This window comes from Typha latifolia, chromosome 1 (assembly GCF_019914945.1).
Source record: "Typha latifolia isolate L0001 chromosome 1, TyphaL0001v2, whole genome shotgun sequence".
Taxonomy (NCBI): Eukaryota; Viridiplantae; Streptophyta; class Magnoliopsida; order Poales; family Typhaceae; genus Typha; species Typha latifolia.
Genome location: NC_133086.1, coordinates 23,887,745 through 23,909,491, shown reverse-complemented (window position 1 = coordinate 23,909,491; position 21,747 = coordinate 23,887,745). Strand labels below are relative to the sequence as shown.

At 40.5% G+C, this 21,747-nt stretch overlaps 4 protein-coding genes across 4 annotated transcripts; 1 reads left to right on the top strand and 3 right to left on the bottom strand.

Annotated features, from left to right (window-relative positions):
• Positions 1–166: 166 nt before the first annotated feature.
• On the top strand, positions 167–3,323 carry LOC140800362 (thioredoxin reductase NTRB). The gene is made up of 2 exons (XM_073155107.1): positions 167–1,452; positions 2,992–3,323. Exons 1-2 carry the CDS (start codon positions 402–404, stop codon positions 3,060–3,062), a joined length of 1,122 nt encoding a protein of 373 aa, XP_073011208.1. The 5' UTR covers positions 167–401; the 3' UTR covers positions 3,063–3,323.
• A 3,228-nt stretch (positions 3,324–6,551) lies between these two features.
• LOC140800352 (AT-hook motif nuclear-localized protein 27-like) lies at positions 6,552–8,005 on the bottom strand (the record flags this gene model as incomplete). Its single annotated transcript, XM_073155095.1, has 1 exon — positions 6,552–8,005. A coding segment is annotated over one exon (960 nt), but the record flags the coding sequence as incomplete, so codon positions are not given.
• A 3,728-nt stretch (positions 8,006–11,733) lies between these two features.
• On the bottom strand, positions 11,734–14,616 carry LOC140781552 (uncharacterized). The gene is made up of 3 exons (XM_073127575.1): positions 14,237–14,616; positions 12,126–12,200; positions 11,734–12,019 (listed from the first exon to the last, which is right to left on the bottom strand). Exons 1-3 carry the CDS (start codon positions 14,402–14,404, stop codon positions 11,966–11,968), a joined length of 297 nt encoding a protein of 98 aa, XP_072983676.1. The 5' UTR covers positions 14,405–14,616; the 3' UTR covers positions 11,734–11,965.
• A 939-nt stretch (positions 14,617–15,555) lies between these two features.
• Positions 15,556–19,287, bottom strand: LOC140800342 (3-hydroxy-3-methylglutaryl-coenzyme A reductase 3). Its single transcript, XM_073155084.1, has 4 exons — positions 18,219–19,287; positions 17,569–17,750; positions 17,100–17,446; positions 15,556–16,270 (listed from the first exon to the last, which is right to left on the bottom strand). The coding sequence occupies exons 1-4, from the start codon at positions 19,148–19,150 to the stop codon at positions 16,028–16,030; spliced, it is 1,704 nt and encodes a 567-aa protein (XP_073011185.1). The 5' UTR covers positions 19,151–19,287; the 3' UTR covers positions 15,556–16,027.
• Positions 19,288–21,747: the final 2,460 nt, after the last annotated feature.

Here is a 21,747-nt window from a genome sequence, read left to right as displayed (position 1 = left end):
AATTGTAACACTAGCATACCTATAAAATGCGAGCCTCTGAAGTCAACTTGCATTTGGATGCAATCACGCCAACAGTGCGTGCTTGGTGTAAAGGATGTGAACAAGTAAGATCGTCGCATAAATTGACATTGTTAATACACGACACCAGATTTCATTGTTAAAAAAAAAAAACAAAGGTTACCAACTTAACAAAATACAAGTATTACACGGCTTCAATATTTTTCATCAAATTATTGTTATATCTTATCAGCTAGGTGAAGTTTACCAGCCAAAAGTTTGAACAAGTATAAAAACAAAACACTGTTGTCCTTGATGTCAGGCGCCGCGCAGAAACGGGTATCCCAAAAGCTTCCCCAACACACACACAAAGCAGTAACAAATCCTTCAACCCCCTCAAATCCATGAGCCTCCGCTCCAAATTCTTCTCCCTCCTCAAAAAAGCCCGTTCCCTCACCGGTGCCGCCACCATCACCACAACCGCCGCCACCTCAACAGCCTCCGCCGCACCCATGGAAGATGGCGCCGCCGCCGCCGCCGCTGCCTCCACATCCCTCCGCACACGTCTCTGCATTATCGGAAGTGGCCCAGCCGCCCACACAGCCGCCATCTATGCCGCCCGCGCTGAGCTCAAACCCGTCCTCTTCGAGGGCTGGATGGCCAACGACATCGCCGCCGGAGGCCAGCTAACCACCACTACCGATGTCGAAAACTTCCCCGGCTTCCCCGAGGGCATCCTCGGATACGAGCTCATGGATCGGTGCCGCGCCCAATCGGTCCGCTTCGGGACCCAAATCTTCTCTGAGACCATCACATCCGTTGACTTCTCCTCCCGCCCCTTCCGCGTCGCCTCGGATTCTACAGTCGTTGAGGCCGACGCCATCGTCGTCGCCACCGGCGCCGTTGCCCGCCGCCTCCACTTCACCGGATCCCAAGTCTTCTGGAACCGCGGTATCTCGGCTTGCGCCGTATGCGACGGCGCCGCTCCGATCTTTCGCAACCGGCCCATCGCCGTCATCGGCGGCGGAGACTCGGCCATGGAGGAGGCCAACTTCCTCACCAAGTACGGTTCTAAGGTCTACATCGTCCACCGCCGCGATGTTTTCCGCGCTTCCAAGATCATGCAGGCGAGGGCGATTGGAAACCCTAAAATCGAAGTCTTGTGGAATTCTGAGGTAGTGGAGGCGTATGGAGAAGGGGAGACGGGACCTTTGGCTGGGGTTAAGGTTAAGAACGTCGTTACCGGGGAGATATCGGATCTTAAGGTGTCGGGTCTCTTCTTTGCCATTGGGCACGAACCGGCGACCAAGTTTCTCGGCGGGCAGCTGGAGCTTGATGCCGATGGGTACGTTGCCACGAAGCCGGGCTCCTCGCATACCAGTGTTAAAGGGGTGTTTGCCGCCGGGGATGTGCAGGATAAGAAATATCGGCAAGCTATTACCGCTGCTGGATCAGGTAATGAATTGGCTCAAGACTTATCCTTCTTTCCAACTTTTTGAAAGCACTAGGTTCTTTCTTGTGATTCACAAAAGAGCTCTCTCTCTTTCGAAACCCAGATACGGTTAGATCTAATTCTAGTAATTTTCTCAAATGAAGCTACTGTATGATCAGTATAGCCGTATAGAGTAGAAGGAGATGCATGCGGTGAGTGAGGTGCTCAGTTTATGCTCTAGAGCTGCTCTACTTAGTGTATTTACTGAAAACTAGGTATTACTAAGAACACTTTTAACTTTAATTTGAATTCTACAAAAGAGATTGAGATCAAGACTGACATTATGACCCTATTCTCTAAGTTGTTTTAAATGGCCTGCTGTTGTTTGTGTCAATTGTGAGAAAAAGGCAACCGGTGATATTCCTCGCAGAAGGATGTTCTACTTTCATTTATATGCTGGTAAGCATGTCATGGTTTGAAAGGTGAGGGCAAATAGCAAGAAATGGTTTTAGTCATTTAATTTTTATCTTCTTAATGGTTTAGTTGTTTAGTTCTTGCGACTACGGTGATATTGTCATAAATAGATGCATTTGTGAATTTTGTTTCATGTGCTTGTCTACATTACATTAAGCATTGTTGTGTGATGCCAATCCTCTAGATTCATTGATCAGTGGCTGTCACTTGGATTCTAATTATCAAGCTAATCATGTTTAATTACTAATCAAAACAAAATACTAAAAGAGTAAAAGCAGGCAAGCGACTTGCTCTGAAACTGTCTTCTTGGTGCCTTGAGTTTTGAACCATGTATATTTTTTGACACTGTCTCTCTGGTCGAAACGTGGGATCAGCGGCCTGAATTTTCTATGTTCATGCAAATAGTCCTATAAAATTGAGAAAGATGACGCCTTTTCATGTATTTATTTTTTGATTCATAAGCGAGCGGAAGATTTCATAAGAAGTACATGTCTTGTGAGATAATGAATTTATGATCTAAAATTCATGTTCATGGCATTTTGATCAGAATTTCTTTTTTTTTCTATTGTTTATAGTGATACAACATATAAAAAAAGGAGGAATCTTGGTTCTATGTGGATCATGAGCATTGCATGAGTCTTGGAAAGCATATTCATCAAGTCTAACCTCATTATTCTTGGAGATAGCTTTAGATGCAATAAAGTTTGAATGAAGATGCTTTATCTCCCATGCTTGGAGTGCTCAGTATGTTTTAGTGGAGTCGAAGCTTAGCGAAGTTGTTGCAATTGGCACGAGTGTCATAGATTCAACATTTGTGAAGAAATATGGTGCAAAGTAAAAGAAAAAAGAAAACACATTCACAGCCGCCTCAAAATCCTTTGTTAGTGGACTTCATACATCCTCCTCTACCATCAGTTATCACACAAATTAAGATTAAGGGACAAGTTTGTAATATTTTTACTTTCTTATTTTTCCCTTACATCCAATATCTTCTTGAATAATGGACATTCGTAAGTTCAGTATATTTGCCCTCTGAGTTCATCAACTCCTACTTCTGTACTAACATGCAGCCATCCATTGTGTTGCAGGGTGCATGGCCGCTCTGGATGCTGAACACTACCTGCAGGAGATTGGTGCTCAGGAGGAAAAGGCTGATTGACTATATCTAGAAGCAGTTACCAGCCCACCAAAGATTCGATCAACATTGGCAAAGGCTAATCTTTGACACCCAGTTTGATTCATTGCTTCTGGGAGGTCTTATTTATGGATGGTGAAAGTGTGTTTCTGTTTGTTATCAGTACAATTTGGTTTATCATTTGGGTTCAGGTTGCTCTGTGCCCGGATACATTGGAACATAAACATATTGCTATTATCATGGAAAATTTGATGCTCCTGCAAGTGCAGGACAATTATCATTAAATGCTTATAGTCTTCTGATGTCCAATATTCAATTGCTTGCACAGGTGATCCTACCCGATTGTAATGAACTTCCGGTATCCAGATGAGACCTGAATTTAGCTGTGCTTGGTTATGTTCTTTGTCTGTGAGATAGTGGGAATGAATAGCATCCTAATTAAACCATAAATGGTCACCGAGGGAAGTCGAACACCATGAACAATTGTGTGTCCTAATAGGATGTCTTTCGTTACACATCTGTGTTATGTTAAATTGCTAACTCAGAAAACAAATCCGAAAGTGAATCAATCTATTCCAAATGAACATAATCTCGAATATTATGACTACCAAATCTGTAGACGATGGTGGTGGTGTTATACCTATTCATAGAGGAGACACTAATACAAGAGAACAGGGATCCTGAGAGTCCAGTTGACCATGGCAAATTTAACAGTATTGGCAACTGTTTGGCAGTCGCTATAAACCCAACGACTTGGAACAGTTTCACTATCTTATTATTCTCAAGACTGAGTAGTTATTCTGTTAATTATTTAGTAAGCTGGATCTTCCTTACACCCTTTCCCAGATTTGATGGATTATCACAGTCGAACCCTTGTACAGTCACAACAAAGGGATCCCATACTGATTGTCATGCAATATGCATAGAATTACTAGTGTTCATTAATCTATACGATCTGCTGCTTGATAAGTTACGAGAATTAAGATGGGGAGATCGCTTAAAGAAGCTCTAGAACGCAAGACCAACCTATAAATTCGTGAGTAGTAGCAGATATGCTGCCACTGAGAATAGCTTAATGCCAACAAATTATTTTGATCAGTAGGTTCGTACATTTACTCAATTTAATGTGAGATTCCAGTGGGAATTCAATCTTCAAGCAAAGTATATACCAATCATGTCAGAATAAAATGTGGAGTACAGACTATGATGGTAGTGACATAGAAAGCAGTTGGATTTTGTGCCTGGGAATGACATCCTATTCATACATTTTTTTTTCTTTTCTTTTTCAAAGAACACATCAATCCCTTGCGAGTTACTTCAAAACACTGTTCAATTATAATGGAATTTAGATAATCTAGAATGTAGCACGATTCTTTTCAGAACCACAGTGCAAACAAAAGGATCATTCTTTATATTTCCTTCCCAATTTTATCACTCGAAATTATTTCAGTGCAAAAAGGACATACATACTACACAGCTTATGTAAGTAGAAATCTCTCTATAAAAACAGGTGCTGATATACTATGCATTGTTCATGTAAAGATAATAGACATAAGGTAAAGATATGCCATTCTTTATCGATCTATAACCTTTCCCAAATCTCCATATTTCTCCAGCTTGTGAAACTTTTTAGGTCTAATTGTTTCTGCTCCGTTATATCATTAACATGTGAAGATATACTCACAAAGAAGAGCAGTAACATCACAGCAAATGCTAGATGTAATATAAGCTTCAGAGGTCCAGAATTATGATATGATCAACATATCTCTCTCAGTATGACGATTATCTACTAACATAAGTCACACAAATTTCCATCTGTTTAGGAGAAGATACTACCAGGCAATTCCTGATAAGTGTCAGAAATTCCAACATACGAAAACAAACAACCAGAAATTGAAATTGTACAGCAAAGTTCAACCAGTGATTTTAGTGATTTCAAAATTTTATCAAAATTTTTTTTTTCTGAACAATCTATTTATTCAGACGACTAAGTTGCACTCTAATGCTTATATAGTTCTATCTTTCTCTAGGAAATAATGTACTTATGAACAATCAGTAAAGTAAATCCTTTTACATCACAAAAGAAGATTTATATAGATGGCCTAATTGGAGAACTTCATTGGAAGAATTTGCAGTTTTGCACAACTGTAAACAAGAAAATCATCATAATGTTATAAACACTTCATAAATGACAGATACTCTCACACACACAGATACTGAAAGAGAGAGAGAGAGAGGTTATAGAATAGATCAATTTCTAACCCAAGCAACTTGCATCAAATTAACAATCTGTTTATTTACCGGGAACACATTCAAGGAGATTTATGAGCGACGGAAGAAAACTAGGCTTCCAAGTTTATGGAAGGAAAAATGATACTATTGAGCTGAATAAATAATGTATTGTTGTCTTTTGTTTGATGGTTTGTCTGGGTGTGAGACGATAGTTTCCTCACTGTTTTTTTTTTCTTTCTTTTGGTTGATTTAGTAATGGAATTGAGCTATTACGTAGCTTTTGTCCAACAAAACAGAAGAAGTTAATTTCAAAAGCTAGGTTCCAAAGTACAACCATCAGGCTGAGGTTTGCTCTTTTTCTACCATTTTTTGCACTGAGAGGAGTTGTTGAACAAAATAGTTTAATCTATCTATCAAATAGATTTTCTCTAAATATAAATATCAATATTTTAGTTTATAAAATAATTAACTGTTAAGCGTTTTACTTAAAATGCTGATAAGATAACATTGTTATAAGATCAGTATTTTTTTTAAGCAAAATATTAATCTTATCAACATTTTTTAAAATAAAAATATTATTTTTATCAGCGTTTTTATTTAGATGTTTTAGATAATATTTCATATCTAGATGTTTTAGATGTCTATAAAAGTTTTACTTATAAAAAATATTTAACAGTTAAGTATTTCAATTAGAAGTACAGTAAAACAAATCTTTTGATATTTAAATTTAGATGTTGGCTATTTTAATAAACAAATTTTAAGATAGAACTAGTTTTGTGAAGAAAAAAAAAAAGCAACCTTCTTTCCATAAGTTTACTCGGAAAAAGGATAGAAAGCAAATGCAGGGAATCTCGAAGTCTGACATTAATATCTTTATATCTTATGGTCAGTTTTCCTTCCATAATAAATGACACCATAACTGCTTCTCCCCTCCTCTCTCTCTCTCTCTCTCTCTCTCTCTCTCTCTCTCTCTCTCTCTTGATTCATTTCAACAACTCAATCCTATTTTTAATCCGCCCCCCAACCCCGTCCTGAAAAATAAAAGAAAACTAAAACTCTACCCTCTAATCAGTAGAAATCAAGTTGACTGCACTGATCTCAGAGCTTCAGTTACATAATCCTCTTTTTCCCTTCACCATCTTCCCACAAAAATTGAACCTAGGGTATGCGTCCTATAGTATGTGGGGGACTAAGAAGTGCAGTGCGGTAGTCCTTTATGACACCCCATTGGCAGGAGTAGTGTACGTTAGTACTTCTCTGTGTCTACATGTACAGCAGAACTGAAGCGAACAATAAGATTCCAATACTTCACATGCAAAACACATTAACAGATGAGAGCTCCAAACAAAGAGAAGAAATAGAGGAGTACAAAAGAGAAGAGGATCTAGAAATAAGAATCAGAGCATATTGTATAACAGATCTAAATCGAATGAAAAAGGCACTGTCAGAAGCTTAAGAGAAGAGAAAGAATCTGAAAATTGTCTGTGTCACCAGGAAGCTTTGACTCTACTGACCTTGTTGAGCTTGTGAACGTACTCCTTCCATTTTGAGTAACGATGAGAACTTTCCAACACTTCCACTTCATTGTTACACAAAAATCCCAAGTGATTGCTCAAGACTCTGAACTTATTCCCTTGATCTTGTCTTCTTTACCAAGTAATTAAAGATGAGAACTTCTTTAATGTCTTCTTCTCTTGAACTTACAAACAAGAGATCCTCCAAATGGATGCATCAGTTGTAATGCTAATGGCTATAAGGTAGCTCAGAATCCAGAATCAAAAGGGTGGTCGTACACCACCACCCCATCCAAATGCATCCCCTGCAAAAGGATAGCTACCAACATTTGCACCCAAATTATAGAACGGGACGCCGCCGCTGCCGCCTTCTCCTCCACCGCCGCCGCCGCCAATAGTAATCCCAGAAGTCTGTGACGCAGCCGCAGCTCCCGCAGCAGCAGCAGCACTCCCTGGCGCCGCAGCCGCCTCCTCCTCTTCCTCCTCGCCCTCGAGCGGAAGCCTCTCGTACACGGCGTTCGAGAATGACGCCGCCATTAGCACCACCGGACCCGCCGCCACCAACGGACCCACCACGCTCCCCCCGAGCACCTGCCCCTGCCCTCCGGAAAGGAATACGGTCAGCCCACCCGCCCCCGGGGGCGCAGGCGGCGGCAGAACCGTCCCAGTCAACGATAAGATCTCGAACCTTCCCCTCAACGTCGCCACCACGCTCCCCGCAGGCGCAGCGCCGGGTTGCCGGAGCGCCACGTTGGCGACGGAACCGCCGCCGCTGAGGACGCACACCCCGCGACCACGCCGCGCTGCGTACTCCGTCACGGAGCTGACCACGTCTGCGCCGGCGGACACCTCAAGGACGTGCGACCGGAGGGCGTTAGGGCTGTCGCGGGTGACGATGATGGGGGGCTTGGGCTTGTTCTTGGACCCAGGAGGGCGGCCACGTGGGCGGCGGGTGGGGCCGCCGGATCCGCTTGCCGCGGCAGCGGAGGTGGAAGGCTGGTCCCCTGCGCCGGTGCCGTCGTCATCGGAGGACTTCTTCTCGGAAGAAGGGATGGATGTCTCCGGCGGCGGCGACTGGGATGGTTGGGGTGCGCGGAGGAGGTGGTGGAGGTAGCGAGAGGAGGCTCCTCCCCCGCCTTCCTCCTGTCTCTCCCACCACTTGTTCGCCAGCTTCTTCTTCTTCTTCTTCTTCTTCTTCTTCTTCTTCTTCTTTCCCTCTCCCTAACCTTCTTCTTCTTCTTCTTCTCTTTCCCTCTCCCTAACCTTCTTCTTCTCCGTTTAGGGATTGGTTAATATATGTTGTGAGAAGCCAACTAGAGAAATCTTAGAAACATATCTCCAAAATTTCACCTTTTTATTAGATTATCCCACAAACCCAAATCCAAAGATGAGATCTTATATTTTTCACTCTTTCTCCCTCGATCTGTCTTACATGAATCTCTTCCTTGTGCAGCAACCAAAGAAGCTCTTGGAATATGGAATTGAAAGACTAGTGCTTCTTTTTAGTAATGCTTGGTGCGGAGTAGTAGAGATTCTTTTACCATCCTTTTGCCATTTCTACAACGTCATCAGCTACCACTGCAAAGAAGAACCCTATACTAGCAAAGGAAGCCCCTCAGATGGCTAGCCTATCTCTTTGACCATCAAAGAAGCCTTTTTTTATTTTTCCTCAAAATAGTTACGCAGAAGAAGAATCTTGAGATGGGTGTAGCTAGCATAGAAGAGGAACAAACCAGTGCAAGACTTGCTCCTTTACTCTCATATCTTCGAAGAATCCAACACAAAGATAGGAGCTAGGCAAGGCTCGCTAACTGCAACTATACAAGGAAGCTCCTCTGATGCAAGAAAATAAGATCTCTTTCGCTAATCTTTGACCTTCAAAGCAAGGAGATGCACAGGGGGGGCGGGGGGGGGGGAGAGAGAGAGAGACAGAGAGAGAGAGAGAGAGAGAGAGAGAGAGAGAGGAGTTGGTCTTTCTAAATGGAAGGGAGGAGGGGTGGATTCTGAAGTGAGAGAAGGAATAGATAGATGGTGGAAAGCGTGCTTAGACAAAAGAGAGAGATAAAATAATAAAGAATGACCTTTTTTTTTTACTGTATATATTATGTATGCAAACATCAAGGAAGCTCACATAAAATAATGCGTTCTATGTTAAGTTCTATACGACGAACAACTTATAAGATCAGTAGATTTATATAGTTTTAAATATGAATTAATAAGAGATGATATATGTCGTTGGTATTTGTTCTCCTATCTTACTATACAACTAAAATAATATAAAGGATCCAAGGCCTGAATCCGATCGATGCAATATTTCGAGGGTCCAAAGCGAGCTCTTGCCTGTAAACTGCTATATGGGTCTTAGGTTTTGAGTTAGGGCTTGCGTGGGGTTCAATAACCCTTTTGACCAATCATGTGGACACGCTTGTCTTGTCCTTTTGGAACCGTGCATTATGGCTTCCTTCCATGATAATGCCGTCCTGCAGTAATTTCACATACCAAAAGAGGAAAGAAACAAAGCTTCTGCCTTCATGGTGTATGGATTTCTTCTGGCATCATGAACTTTTACAAGATTTTCTGCAGCTTCATGCTTTGCTTTCTTCAATTGAGGACCCTCTCAAACACGATATATAAAAGTAAAATCATCCATCTATCTATCTGTCTATCTATCTATCTATCTATCTATCTTTGATGTTGCATGTAGATGTAGTAATTTCAGTACATACATGCATGCATCTATACCCAATAGCTTCCAAGCATCCACATCAAACTTAGAGCCTTATAGCGACTATATATAACTGGAATGCAGCAACTAACTATAAGTGTGCCATGTGATCTCAAATTTCAACCAAACCATAACTTTTGCATTTTAAAGCATTGATGAGAAAAAACTTAGCAAGTTGGGATTTGGACCATTTTAGTACTTAACGAGGATGGCTGTGATTGCTACTCCGCCATTGGGTTTAGATTTGGGGACGGACGGTTGTGATTAACATATCGGACGGCCATTTGAGCTTCTCCTCGCTTACGGGTTTTAGGGCCAAACCCGAACCGTTTGGGTCCGGGCCAGGAGTGCCGTTCACGTGCGGTCAACAAGTCAAGGTGGGCGGCTTTCCAGGCCTACATCTGCATGACACGTGGTGACGGCATCGGAACTTGGTCAACTTTATCTCTGGATCCTGTGGCCATGTTTCGATATCTAAGATCCAGGCTGGAGGAGGGCGTCCCAAGTGTCACTACATGACGCAGCCCACTTAAGGTAATAAGCTGTCCGGTCGACACGTGTCCATGTGAGAGCTTCAGATCGTACCAAAATCTCCTCCTAATTGCTGATAATTAAATATTTGGTTAAGGTACGTTTCCTGCTGTCCTAAGAGCTAAATAACATTAAAACCTAAGGTCCTTAATTGATGTTAATATATATTAATCTGAATCTTATCTACTTTAGAACTCGATTAGAACCTGGGGAAGTAGTGTTGCTATAAAAATTCAAGAAGTAAGCGCGCCCCGCCCTGATATATGATCCGTATTAGTGCAAATGCAAAGATACGTCCTATTATTCTGATTATTTTCTATGCAATTGACTTGGAATGCAAATTGGGTCCTAATTTATTTTATTAGGTCACCTCGAAAAGAGCAAGTTGGGCTCTTTTTTTATTTCTAAATATTTTTGTTAAAAAAAAAAATTTATATAAAAGGCGAGCTGCGCACTGCCTCGTTGTCATGGCTAGTAGACCATGTACAACTAATCCTCAAATATTTTATTAGTGCTTCCTGATCTAATCCATTACATCCATAGAGAAAAAAGATCTCCCAACTTTAATCGTGCTGACTTTAACCCTAATTCTTAATCATCTAAATGATGTAGATGGATAAATTATTACTGGAGAAGATTATTCCTCTCCCCTGTTGCAAAAGTCGTAATCTATGATCTCATGTGCGCTGTCTTTTGAATGAATAAATGAAGCATTAAATAAGGGTTGATGTATAGTTTATTTAGCTAGAGGTCGATAGTATAATTAGGGCCATGTCTGAAGTATCCGGCATTAAATATGCTAAACTTTATTGAATACGAGGCCAATTCGGAGGTACGCGTGTCGGGCCGTCAGCTACGCCTATAGATATGCTGTATGCTGTATTTGTTCTTAGTGGATGCAGTGGCCTCCGACGTGGACTGAAACTACTGGTACCAGCTGCGTCCAGATCCAGTTGGCCCAGTTATAAGATGTGGGCCACGTGGCCACATGAGCATGCCGGCCACTAGATACCAGCGTGGCGAGTGGCGATGATGCATCCGTTATTTGGGAACTGGCACCTTAGCCTATTTCGTACACACGAATGATACATAACAATAGGTATATGAATATATATTGGTGGACTTTTACAAATTAATTCAGCAAATTTTGGGGTCTATACATAGGTATCTCAAACGAAAATCTTAGGCTTCGGAGCATAAACTTATTTCAATAATATAAACCGCCTTTTTATACAATTAGTATAATAACCAAATAATAATTTACCTCAAATATTAATTTACTAACAACTACTACTCTCTTCTCTCATTTCTCATCTAATATTTTTTATATTTATTAATTAATGTTTATCTCTAAAGAGATATTATTTTAATTAACTATTTTGATTATTTGTCAAAAATATCTCTACTTTTTATGTCACATCAAGTATTATAATTAATCATTTTATCACTTTATAACCGATCACCGTAATAGGCTCTCTTCAACAAATTTTAGGAAATAAGCATATATGAAAAGTTATTCGGCACTTCCATGCCCCCTAACTTAATGACAAATAATTCACCATCAACTAAGGAAAATTCAATTTTTTATAGCGTCGGCTTCATGATCTAATATCTACTCCAGCAACATCTCATCGCTAACATGTAATCAGTCTGAAAAAATCATCCAAAAATCCTGAAATTCCACAGATTGTACTAGAGCACCTGAAATCTATAGTTTCATTTTATTTACGTACATGTGTATGATATTACATTGCGTACAGCTTGAAGTAATCAAGAGCTTAAAGCGACAAAGGATTTTTCAAAATTATTAGCAGCGAGGGGCTCATAAAACATATAGCATGTACCCAGAAGAATCTGAAGCAAGTTGTTCGAATGCTGCCAATAGCAGTAGAAAATCCCACCAAGGTATCACTATTTCCAGAGAATCAATTGTCAGAATTCTTGGGGTCCTTTCTCTTCCCATAAACTAGACCAGTTTCCTGATCATGATGCCACAGTATTAGTGCAAAAAAGAAGGGAGTTTCAAAAACTTGGTTACTAAGCAAAATCACGTGAATGTCCTTTCTGTAAGTAAACTTGGATCACCTGAGGATCAGGAATTGGTTTCCTTTTCTCAACATAACGGTAACGATCCGAGGCTGCAGCCAGAGCTGCTCTCTCCTGAAAAATGAGAAAAATAGATGGGCCTTAGTCCGTTAATTATAAATAAACAACAGCAACAAGACAAGAATGCAATTGACTGTAGGATCCACAAACTTAACAAATTTCATATGATCATAGAATTCAATAAGTTGCCCAATCAAACAAACTTTGTACTAAGATAAATTATATGCAATTTTTTATGAGAATCTTGCATGTTATGCTCAAGTACTCAGCCATTCATTTACAATGAGAAAAAAATGTATATATCAGTAACAGCTTCCTCAGAGTTGCCCATCACTGAATACATTTCCAAGAATTTCATATAGAGGTAAATCCTCTCAGGCCTCTGGTTACACAACTCAATCTTCCTGACACTTTACCAGAAAGGAAAGTGATAGCCTTCCTGTTCTGCTGAGTTATCTCAAGACAGAAAAAGTTGCTCATGCTTGATATATCAAAAGCAGGGATATCAAATCTCTATCTGATTTTATATAGGTAGTACTAATGCCAACTGTCTACAGTCTCTAAGGACTACTGAGATTTTGAAGTCAACATCTACATAAATCATGCAAATCAAACGGTTAAACACAGTACTGACAATTCATAAGCTCCATGATGAAGTCCAAATATACAAAAGTCACACTGTCAAGATGAATTAGAAAGCAAACCATAACATAGATTCAAGATACACGGAGAATCTTCTGCTGGCCAGTGCAGAAAGAAAGCAAACCTTAACAGCTTGAGATAGTTCAATTAGGATGAACATAATAGCAGAAAATAGAACATAGTTACTTGGGAAGAATGAGTAGTAAAAGGAAACTAGAGAAAGAAGAGTACGGAAAGTTGTCAGCTTATCTTCATAATACATATGGGGACTACTCTTTTGCTTTGTAACTACATGTAAGAATAGATGTAGTCAAATAAATGTTCGCTAGTATCACATAATCTGTTTTCCAGCATAACCAGTATTTTTTCACAAAGTTAAACCAGTTACATTAAGGACAGGACTTCAATCTTGAATCTAAGAAGTTTCATAATCAGTTACACTAATTTTATTTCTCAGACGAATTTCTAGACAGTCACATTATGATAAAGCAGCAAATTCTAATAGTAGAGATAATTCACTTATTTCCTAATCAAGAGAAGAATATCACTTATGAGTAATTCAAAAATTTCATTTATACAATGTAAGGCTATAAACAACCAGTCTCAAATGCAAATAAAATTGCAGGTGCATGCTTATAAAGTATAAACAGTCGAGCAGTCCAACCATAAGCTCACGAGACACCCAATCACAAGAAGCTTACTAGCTTAGTACAAGAACCAGAAAACAGAGATGACTAGCCTCAAATTTCTTGAGCTTATGCTTACATAACTCTTGGATGGCAGGCAACTGTTATAATATATTACAAGAGTTACAATTGCTAAGTTTTACATTTAACAAACTAGAAATCATATATATCTGGAATGCCTATAAACTTTGACCACTAGTAGGTCAATTGATTGGCCAGGCAATTTAAGGTGACAAAAAGTGTTCGCCCTAGATCTCACACAAGGTCATGACCATCTAACCCATGGCACTATAAAATCAGGGAGTACGTGAACGCAAGCCCCAACTAGAGGATATTGAAAGGGCCCTACCCAGGTGGTGAAGCATGTGGTTTAATCCACTCCCAGAACCTTTCTTGTTCTCTATTCTCAAAATCTCAGAAGGAAACATTCCAGAAATGCTTCCTAGTCTGCTTTGCAGGACATACGAAGCAATTTGAGTACCAAAAATCTACACTAGATAACTAATGTTTTGCACTCAAGCCAAATTCCATCGTGGGTCTAGCAGAAATAACGATCTGCAGTGCACAACAATTCAAGAACAGTTATTTACAAGATAGAATCATTGCTTCACCACAATGTTCTCCTTCGAGACCCTAATCATAAATTTTGGATCTTTTGACCGAATACTGACGATAATCGTCAAATTGCCTATAAAAACACCAAAAATATTTGTCCCCAAATCTTAATGAAGGATAAAGAAACAATGAATAGAGATTGGTCACCTCTTGCTCCTTCTTGAGTTCTCTCGCGGGTTTGACCCAGAGGAAGTAGGCGAGGGTTCCGGCGACTGTCCATGAAGCGAGGTTGCTCCACCCTCTGAGGCCACCCAGTGAGTTGCCCACGAACGACCTCACGTTCCCCAGGGTTCGACTCCATTCCCTGCTCACCATCTGCGACGAGCAACTAGACCCGATTACCGAGGTGGCTTTCCCCGGAACTGGATTTCCTTTCCTTGCTCGGATCGGATCGACAAAATGACTGGTTCCACTCGAGGTTTTAGGTTTCTAGGGCTTTGTTCTCCGCGAGTTTTTGGACCGAAGGAAATTAAACTGAGTGCAAAAATAAGAATAACGCTTTGGGCCTCAATATGCCAACAATGCTTGGGCTTAGCGATGGAGAAGCCCTTAATTTATGAAAAGAAAACCCCTTGAATATTGTATATATATCTCCTAAGCTAGAGAAAAATCACTCACCCCTTCATAGTGTCAATGAACAATATTCAATAAATTTTTTTACCCTCAAATTTTCTATCTATTATTCCTCTAAAAGAAGAGTAAAATAGTTAATATAAGACTTACTTGTATGTCATTTTCTAACAGAAAAATCTAACAAAATTTTCTCATAATTAATAGAGTCAATATATTATGAAAAATAATTCAGAAAAATCTATACGAAAATGAAAGCAGGTGTAATTATTCTAAATAAATTAAAAGGAAAAAACTCCAACTTGTTAGTCTCGATCTGTCCAGATCGAATAAGGGTGATGGGAAGTCAGGAGTTGCCTTTCTTGATCTAGTGGCAGACCCCCCCACCCCACCCTGGACCAAGGATCCCATGGCTGGATCAAGCCCTAAAGACAAGACTGGGCCATGCTGATAGATCTTACAGTTGTAGGACTGAGTAAAAGTTGGTTGGTATTGGTCGAGTCACTTTGAATCTAACCCCCATCACATGGTTGGTGCATTGATCACATGGAATGATGAGCATTTTTTAATGCCACCGGCAACCACTCTCATCCTGATCCAAAACCAAAAGGTTGTTTATTATTTGGGTAGCATATTTATTTTAGGACTAGTTTACTGTTTGTCCAACTCGGTTGCAAGTCTTATGCATTCAAGAATTAGATTGAAGCTTACCTAGGATGGAAATGGAGACGGTCGTGGTGGTAAATCTTGCTGTGACACTATCAACATTATAGAGCAGTAGCTCTCAACTACGAACAACTTGTCTTGTGTAGTTGTGTTACAGCTTATATGGACAAACGAATCAATGCTGTTCGCTGCTTATTAAAAGTTTGAGTTTGAGAAAACAACTTTGACAGTTGATAATAGAAACGACAATACATTCATGTGCATCAATACACAAAGATACAGAGAACGTAATCACAAGGACAAATAAGCTGCTAGAGTTAGAGAAGACAGGCATCACATGCTCCAACTACTAACCACAGAATAATAGTTACAAGGGATCACACATCTAGGGGAAGATAGGTAGGCCAAGTTGCTTGGAATCCTGAAGCGAGTAGAAATATCACTACTGCACCACTAACCTGCAAGGGCCAATGGCCACACAAGTGTCTTCTACAACTTGGAGTACAGAAGCCAAGGTCAGATTAATTGTTCACATGGTACTCAGTGAGAGCAAGGAAACTAGTGCAAGTCTGCTTAAGATAGTACAGATCCCACATGAATAGGGCTGGCAGTTTTACCTCTCAGACCTTCCTCACAAACTTTTGGCAAACTTTATTCTAATTTTCTTTGTGATTCCCCTTGTTTCTTAAGCAAAGGGAGTGCTCAAGAGGCAGCTTTAGTGACATCTTTGCTGGATCTGTTGTATTTCATGTGGGATTTCACAAGCTGCCCAGCAGCAAGAGCAGACAAGAGGGAGAGCTCCCCAGCGAGAACACCACCTGCCACTATGGTGGCCAGCAGCCTGGCATTGGACCCAGGGGATTCTACATTGGCACCCTTCACTCCGAGTAGGTCCAAACAGGCTGCTTGTGAGGCCAGTTGAGTCCCGCCACCAACTGTGCCCACCTGTAACACGAATAAAATGACTCTCTTATGACTGGACTCAATAATTTATTCTACTTTTCAAGCACAGGACAGCACATATTAGAAGATTAAAAAAGAGAGAGAATTAAAGAAAAGGAGTTTGCAAACGAATAGTTTCGTCCAATGAACATACATGAGAGCAACAATCACGCCTGCAACTTGGCAAACTAAGAACTTAAAAGAAGATTCATCGAACATACCCAAAAAAAACAGCTGTTTAGTTAGTGGAGTTATCTAGATATGGCATGCCAGAGCAAGCTAACATTCGTAGAATATCAACCATTCCATTTCCCTTTCTTCTTTTTCTATTTACCCAACTTGTTAACTAAATTGATTAGAGAAACCAGTAAATAAATGGCAATCATGAAATTTGAATTAAAAATGTCGGGAGAATAAAGAAAAGCTAGGAAAGTTAAAAGGCACATATAATTTCCAGAGATAATCCAAAGAAAGAAGCTGAAATTAGTTAATGTTGGAAATTACTGAATTAAATCAATACAGGGAGCGCACCCCACAAAGGTGAGATTGAGACAAATTATCACTGAAGATAAAGACTGATCAATAATGAACTAGACAGTGGAAAATTTATATGTGCATACAGTTTTCAAAAGGATAAAACTTTTACCCACTTTCACAGCTAACCATATCCCGAATCGGATACCTTGTTCTATCGTGCTCCTAAATTTAACTTTTTGAGGTGATAAATGAATAAAATATATACAGAGAACAAAGAAAATATGACAGGATTATTGAGGTACCAAATAGAACAGACAGATTGACTGAGCAATATGACAAACAGAAGGAACGATACCTCAATAGATGGCATGGTCACGGAAATATGAAGATCCTTTCCATCATTCACAGCCTCCATCATGGTTATGCATTGAGAACTCTCCACATTCTGGGCAGGATCTTGACCAGTGGCAATATAGATGGCAGATACAATGTTACTTGCGTGAGCGTTGAACCCTCCAAGAGCTCCAGCAACAGCTGATCCAGCTAGATTCTTGATCACGTTTAGCTCCACAAGAGCCGGTACAGTGGTCTTGAGAACCTTCTTCACCACCTCCTCCTTGATGGTTGCCTCACAGACTACCGATTTCCCACGCCCTTCAATCCAATTCACAGCAGCTGGCTTCTTGTCTGAGCAAAAGTTGCCTGCTCAAGAAAAAGTCATAGATTTCTCAACATGGTCTAAAATTTTATCAAAAACTGTTAAGAATTCATTCAATTTATGCTAGTTTATTAGGATGGATTTACAGAGAGTAAAGTAACTAAACCTGAGATGCTGATTACATCCATGTCAGGGAAGTCAGTCTCCAGGTAGTCCAAGACATTTTGGACACCCTTCGACACCATGTTCATTCCCATGGCATCTCCAGTGCTGCAAGTAAATCTCATGTAAAGGTTCCTCCCAGCGAGCGCGCATTGAACTCCCTGCAGCCTTGCGAATCTGCTTGATCTGCAGAACAGCAGAAGTTTCAATGAACATGGAGGCAGTGCAAATTTTTACAACGCAGGAAGAACTAAGCGCAAAACTTAACAGAGTGGAGTCATAGATAACATTTATAAGGTGGTAGGTGACTGGCTCAAACGAAATTGGACGTAAGTGGTAATATGCAGTATTTACTTCACATAGGAAGGAGATATTAACGAATACAAGATCGAAACGTCCTATACACAATCAAAGAAAGAGAAACGAAGAAACAATGAATTTTTTTTCAAAAAAATCAAATTTGGTCAGGGAACAGTTAAGAGATCCTGCAGGAACCAATAATCAAACATTACACGGGTAAGCTTGCGGCGCTCAAAGGCTCACAGATGTAGTAGGAAACTGACAACTATACTTCCAGATAGGGAAAAGAAAGAACTAATCTTTAGTCAAAACCAGGGAAAATTGCAAAAGAAATTAAAAGAGAAGGAGAAATACCGGTTGAATACTACAGACAGCGTGTCCAAATTAGCCGGCTCCTCCATGAACGCCTTGAGCTCGGCGGCCCTTCTTGCCGAGGGCAGCCTCACGGCTGGCGCCCGCGACATTCCATCCTTCATCACCACGCTCTGTGCCCCTCCCGATGCGCCAATGGCCTTACATCCCCTATTCGTGCTCGCCACCAAACACCCCTCAGTGGTCGCCATCGGGATATAATACTCCCTTCCATCGAGAATCAATGGCCCTGCGATCCCCACCGGCAGCTGCACGTAACCCACCGGCAACTCGCAGCATTGCCCCAAAATAGAACCGTAATCGAATCCATCAAGCGGCAGTCCTTCCAATCCTCTCCCGGTAATCCTCCTCAATGCCTCGCGCCGAATCCCGGCGGCTCTGCGGCAATCTCCCAGCTTTGACTCGAGGACGTACGAAGGAATCTTACCGCCGACAACAGAGGCCACGATCTCCTCGTCCTCGACCGGCATTTTCTCGGGCGCGGCATCGGGTGAGCCGAGGAGGGCGCAGGGGACAGGGGCGGGAGCGGGGGCGGGAGCGGGGGCGGGGGTCGGAGCGGCGGTCTTGGAGAGGACGAAGTCTTCTTCGTCGTCGCTGGAGGAGACAATGGATTGGACAAAGGCGATGCCGAAGAAGCTGAGAAGGTAGATGAGGGACGCAATGAGGCCAAAGATGGCAAAGATCTCTGCAAGGCCGACTACGTGGAGAGGACTAGAGGACCGGATCTTTTCCCGCCACCGCCGCATCAGGTAGACCAGTGACGCCGCGAAGAGCGCCGAGAAGAGGAGGTTCGTGTGCCTGATCGGGAGCGGCAATGCATCCGACGCCTGCAAACGCGCGGATGCACCGGTAGCGCCGACATCCTTCCCTCCTCGTGGGGCGGTGCTCTTGGGGTTTCTCCGACGAACTTCCATCTCGGAGCCGAGAGGGACGAAGGACGAAGACTCAGGACCGGACAGCTCGGGTTGACGCTTTTCCTTTGAGCGTGGATGTCCAGGGAAGGAAAGGAGCGTCTTTATAATTGATGAGCTCGCGGTAGCTTCACCGGGAGGTGAATGTACTACGGCCTGCAAGACGTCCGATTGCTGTTGGTTAGACGGTTGAGATTAGACGAGAGGAATTAAAATATTAAATAGACCATTTATGATTGGGTTTGGTTTGGTTTGGTTAGTTGGCGTTACGCAGCTGTGAGAGATTTGTTTCCATATTCTATCCAGTATATATTTCCTTTAAATAGTTTTAGATTGTGTGTGATATGATTTGGTTGGATAAATTTGAATCGATTCTTACACCCTAACAGTAAGAGTCTTTAGATTGCGTTCGATATCGTTAAAGATACGAACACTAGAGAGTTGACGGTCGTGATATATATAGATATATATATATATATATATATATATCTTACTGATATTTGAAGGCGAACGAACATTAAATATCACCCATTGACTACGCTATAGCAAACAGTTTACTCAAATAATTTAAATAGAGTTAGCGGTAATAGCCTTTACGTTTCGAATATCCTTTGTGCAAGAACCTCGCGTATCAATGAGCTGTTTTCATAAATGCTATTTATTGTAAGATGCTATCTATCTATCTATCTATCTATCACATTCCTTTGAATGCTATAATTAACATTGCACGACTTTGATCCATAGCAAGGACACTGAGAGGAATAGAGGAATTCGATCAAAAATAAATGAAGAGATCGATATATATATATATATATATATATAAATATATGCACCCAAAATATAATTAGTTGGGAAGTGAATGGTAGTCTGGGAGGTACTCGTATTTCAATTTAAACCATTTTAACACGACGTAACGAGAATAACATGTCACTCCATGCATGATTTAAGAAATATACAATGCATCTTGTCATTGTTACTAGGATGCATTTGCCTCACCAACCGAATATTTTATCTTCATCACGTGAATAGATTCTGTTCCCATGCATTGTGTTTCCCGTCTTCTTGCTTCTATAATCTAAACCATCTTGAGAAAGAGAGAGTATGCGTACAATATTTATCACATCTTTATATAAAATGTTTAGGATTAGGATACTTAATTGTGAGTAAACAGATCTCTTATCCCATATCGAACTATTGATTAGTGGCCAAACTCTATACCTTCGAAACCATTGGCTTATATATCCACAGAAATGTGTCAATCCTAACAATACCAGTGGAGTGCATTTCACAAGAAACAAAGCGAACAACAAATTCCAGAACCAATGGTTATTGCATGTCTCATGTGTGCCACAAAAAAAATAAAAAAATATATTTTTTTGAAATTTAAAATTTAAAAAATTGCTCGCAATTATTATGTGGATCGGATCATGAGCTGTGGCAAAATGAACGAAACTGGCTTATTAATGCAAGGCTGGTTATAGCAAGATACTACTTAAGAATACCCTCTTGCCAATCTTTAGCTTTAGGCAAACTTTCTTCATAATGAAGTAGACGTGTGAACCGTATAGTTTTTTTTTACAGTTGCTTACAGGTGTTCATAGTCCCCATCAAAATTAAGCATATATATATATATATATATATATATATATATACGTATGCAAAATGTTTAAGGGATTTCTAATTAACCATGCATGCAATTGGGTGGGCTAGCTAGTTGTTGCTGTTGGGCCTTGAGCCTTTTCAGTTGGCCCACCCAGTCGGATGAGAGTATTAGGCCTAGTCAATGAATGACTTGGTCTGTACATTCATGCAAAGCACTTTACATTCGATATAAAATTTGCCAAACACTCCTTATCTCATGGGTTTATACTCTCACGATCATATAATTTTTATTTTAAAAGTACGATTACTTAAGTTTTGTGACGGTAACAGTAATATGTTAATTGGATACAAATTTTTTTTAATATGAAAGACAAGAGGGTTTCTTTAGAAAAAGCAAGGATTGATCTTTATATGAAAAGCCCAGTGTACAAGACTTTTTTAAAATTTCCTTATAGTGATATATTAGAAAGCCTTTATATTACGATTGATATGAGAGGGAGTTACTTCATGCAGGTAGCTCTTCTATCACGTATTCCCCCACCATATTGTAAAGCATACTATTCGAGACGCTAGCAAAGTCACAGATTGGCCTTGGTCGACAAACTCATAGAGATGCGTAGTGATTTGGATTTACATGGCAAGGAGTCTATTCAGAACTTTCAATACTACTTTTAGATTTTGACTTCATAAGCATTGCGAGTCCGATGACTTCTAGTTAACAAGTTCACTTTCTTAGCGTAAAAAGGAAAAAAGAAGGGCTCTCTTTTAAGTTTCAATCCAAATCCTAGTAGGTACCAAATCAATTCAATTCTTTCTAAGTTCAAATAAGAAAGTGTAAGCTTCTATAGTGAAACACCCAAACCTCCAAAATACATGTGTAAACCGCGTGGATAAATTCCCCCACGCGGTGCATCACATGACTTATCAGTACAAGGATTTCACAAGGCACACAACAGCACTTCACCATAAAATAAACACAATCATAAGAGTCTGGATAT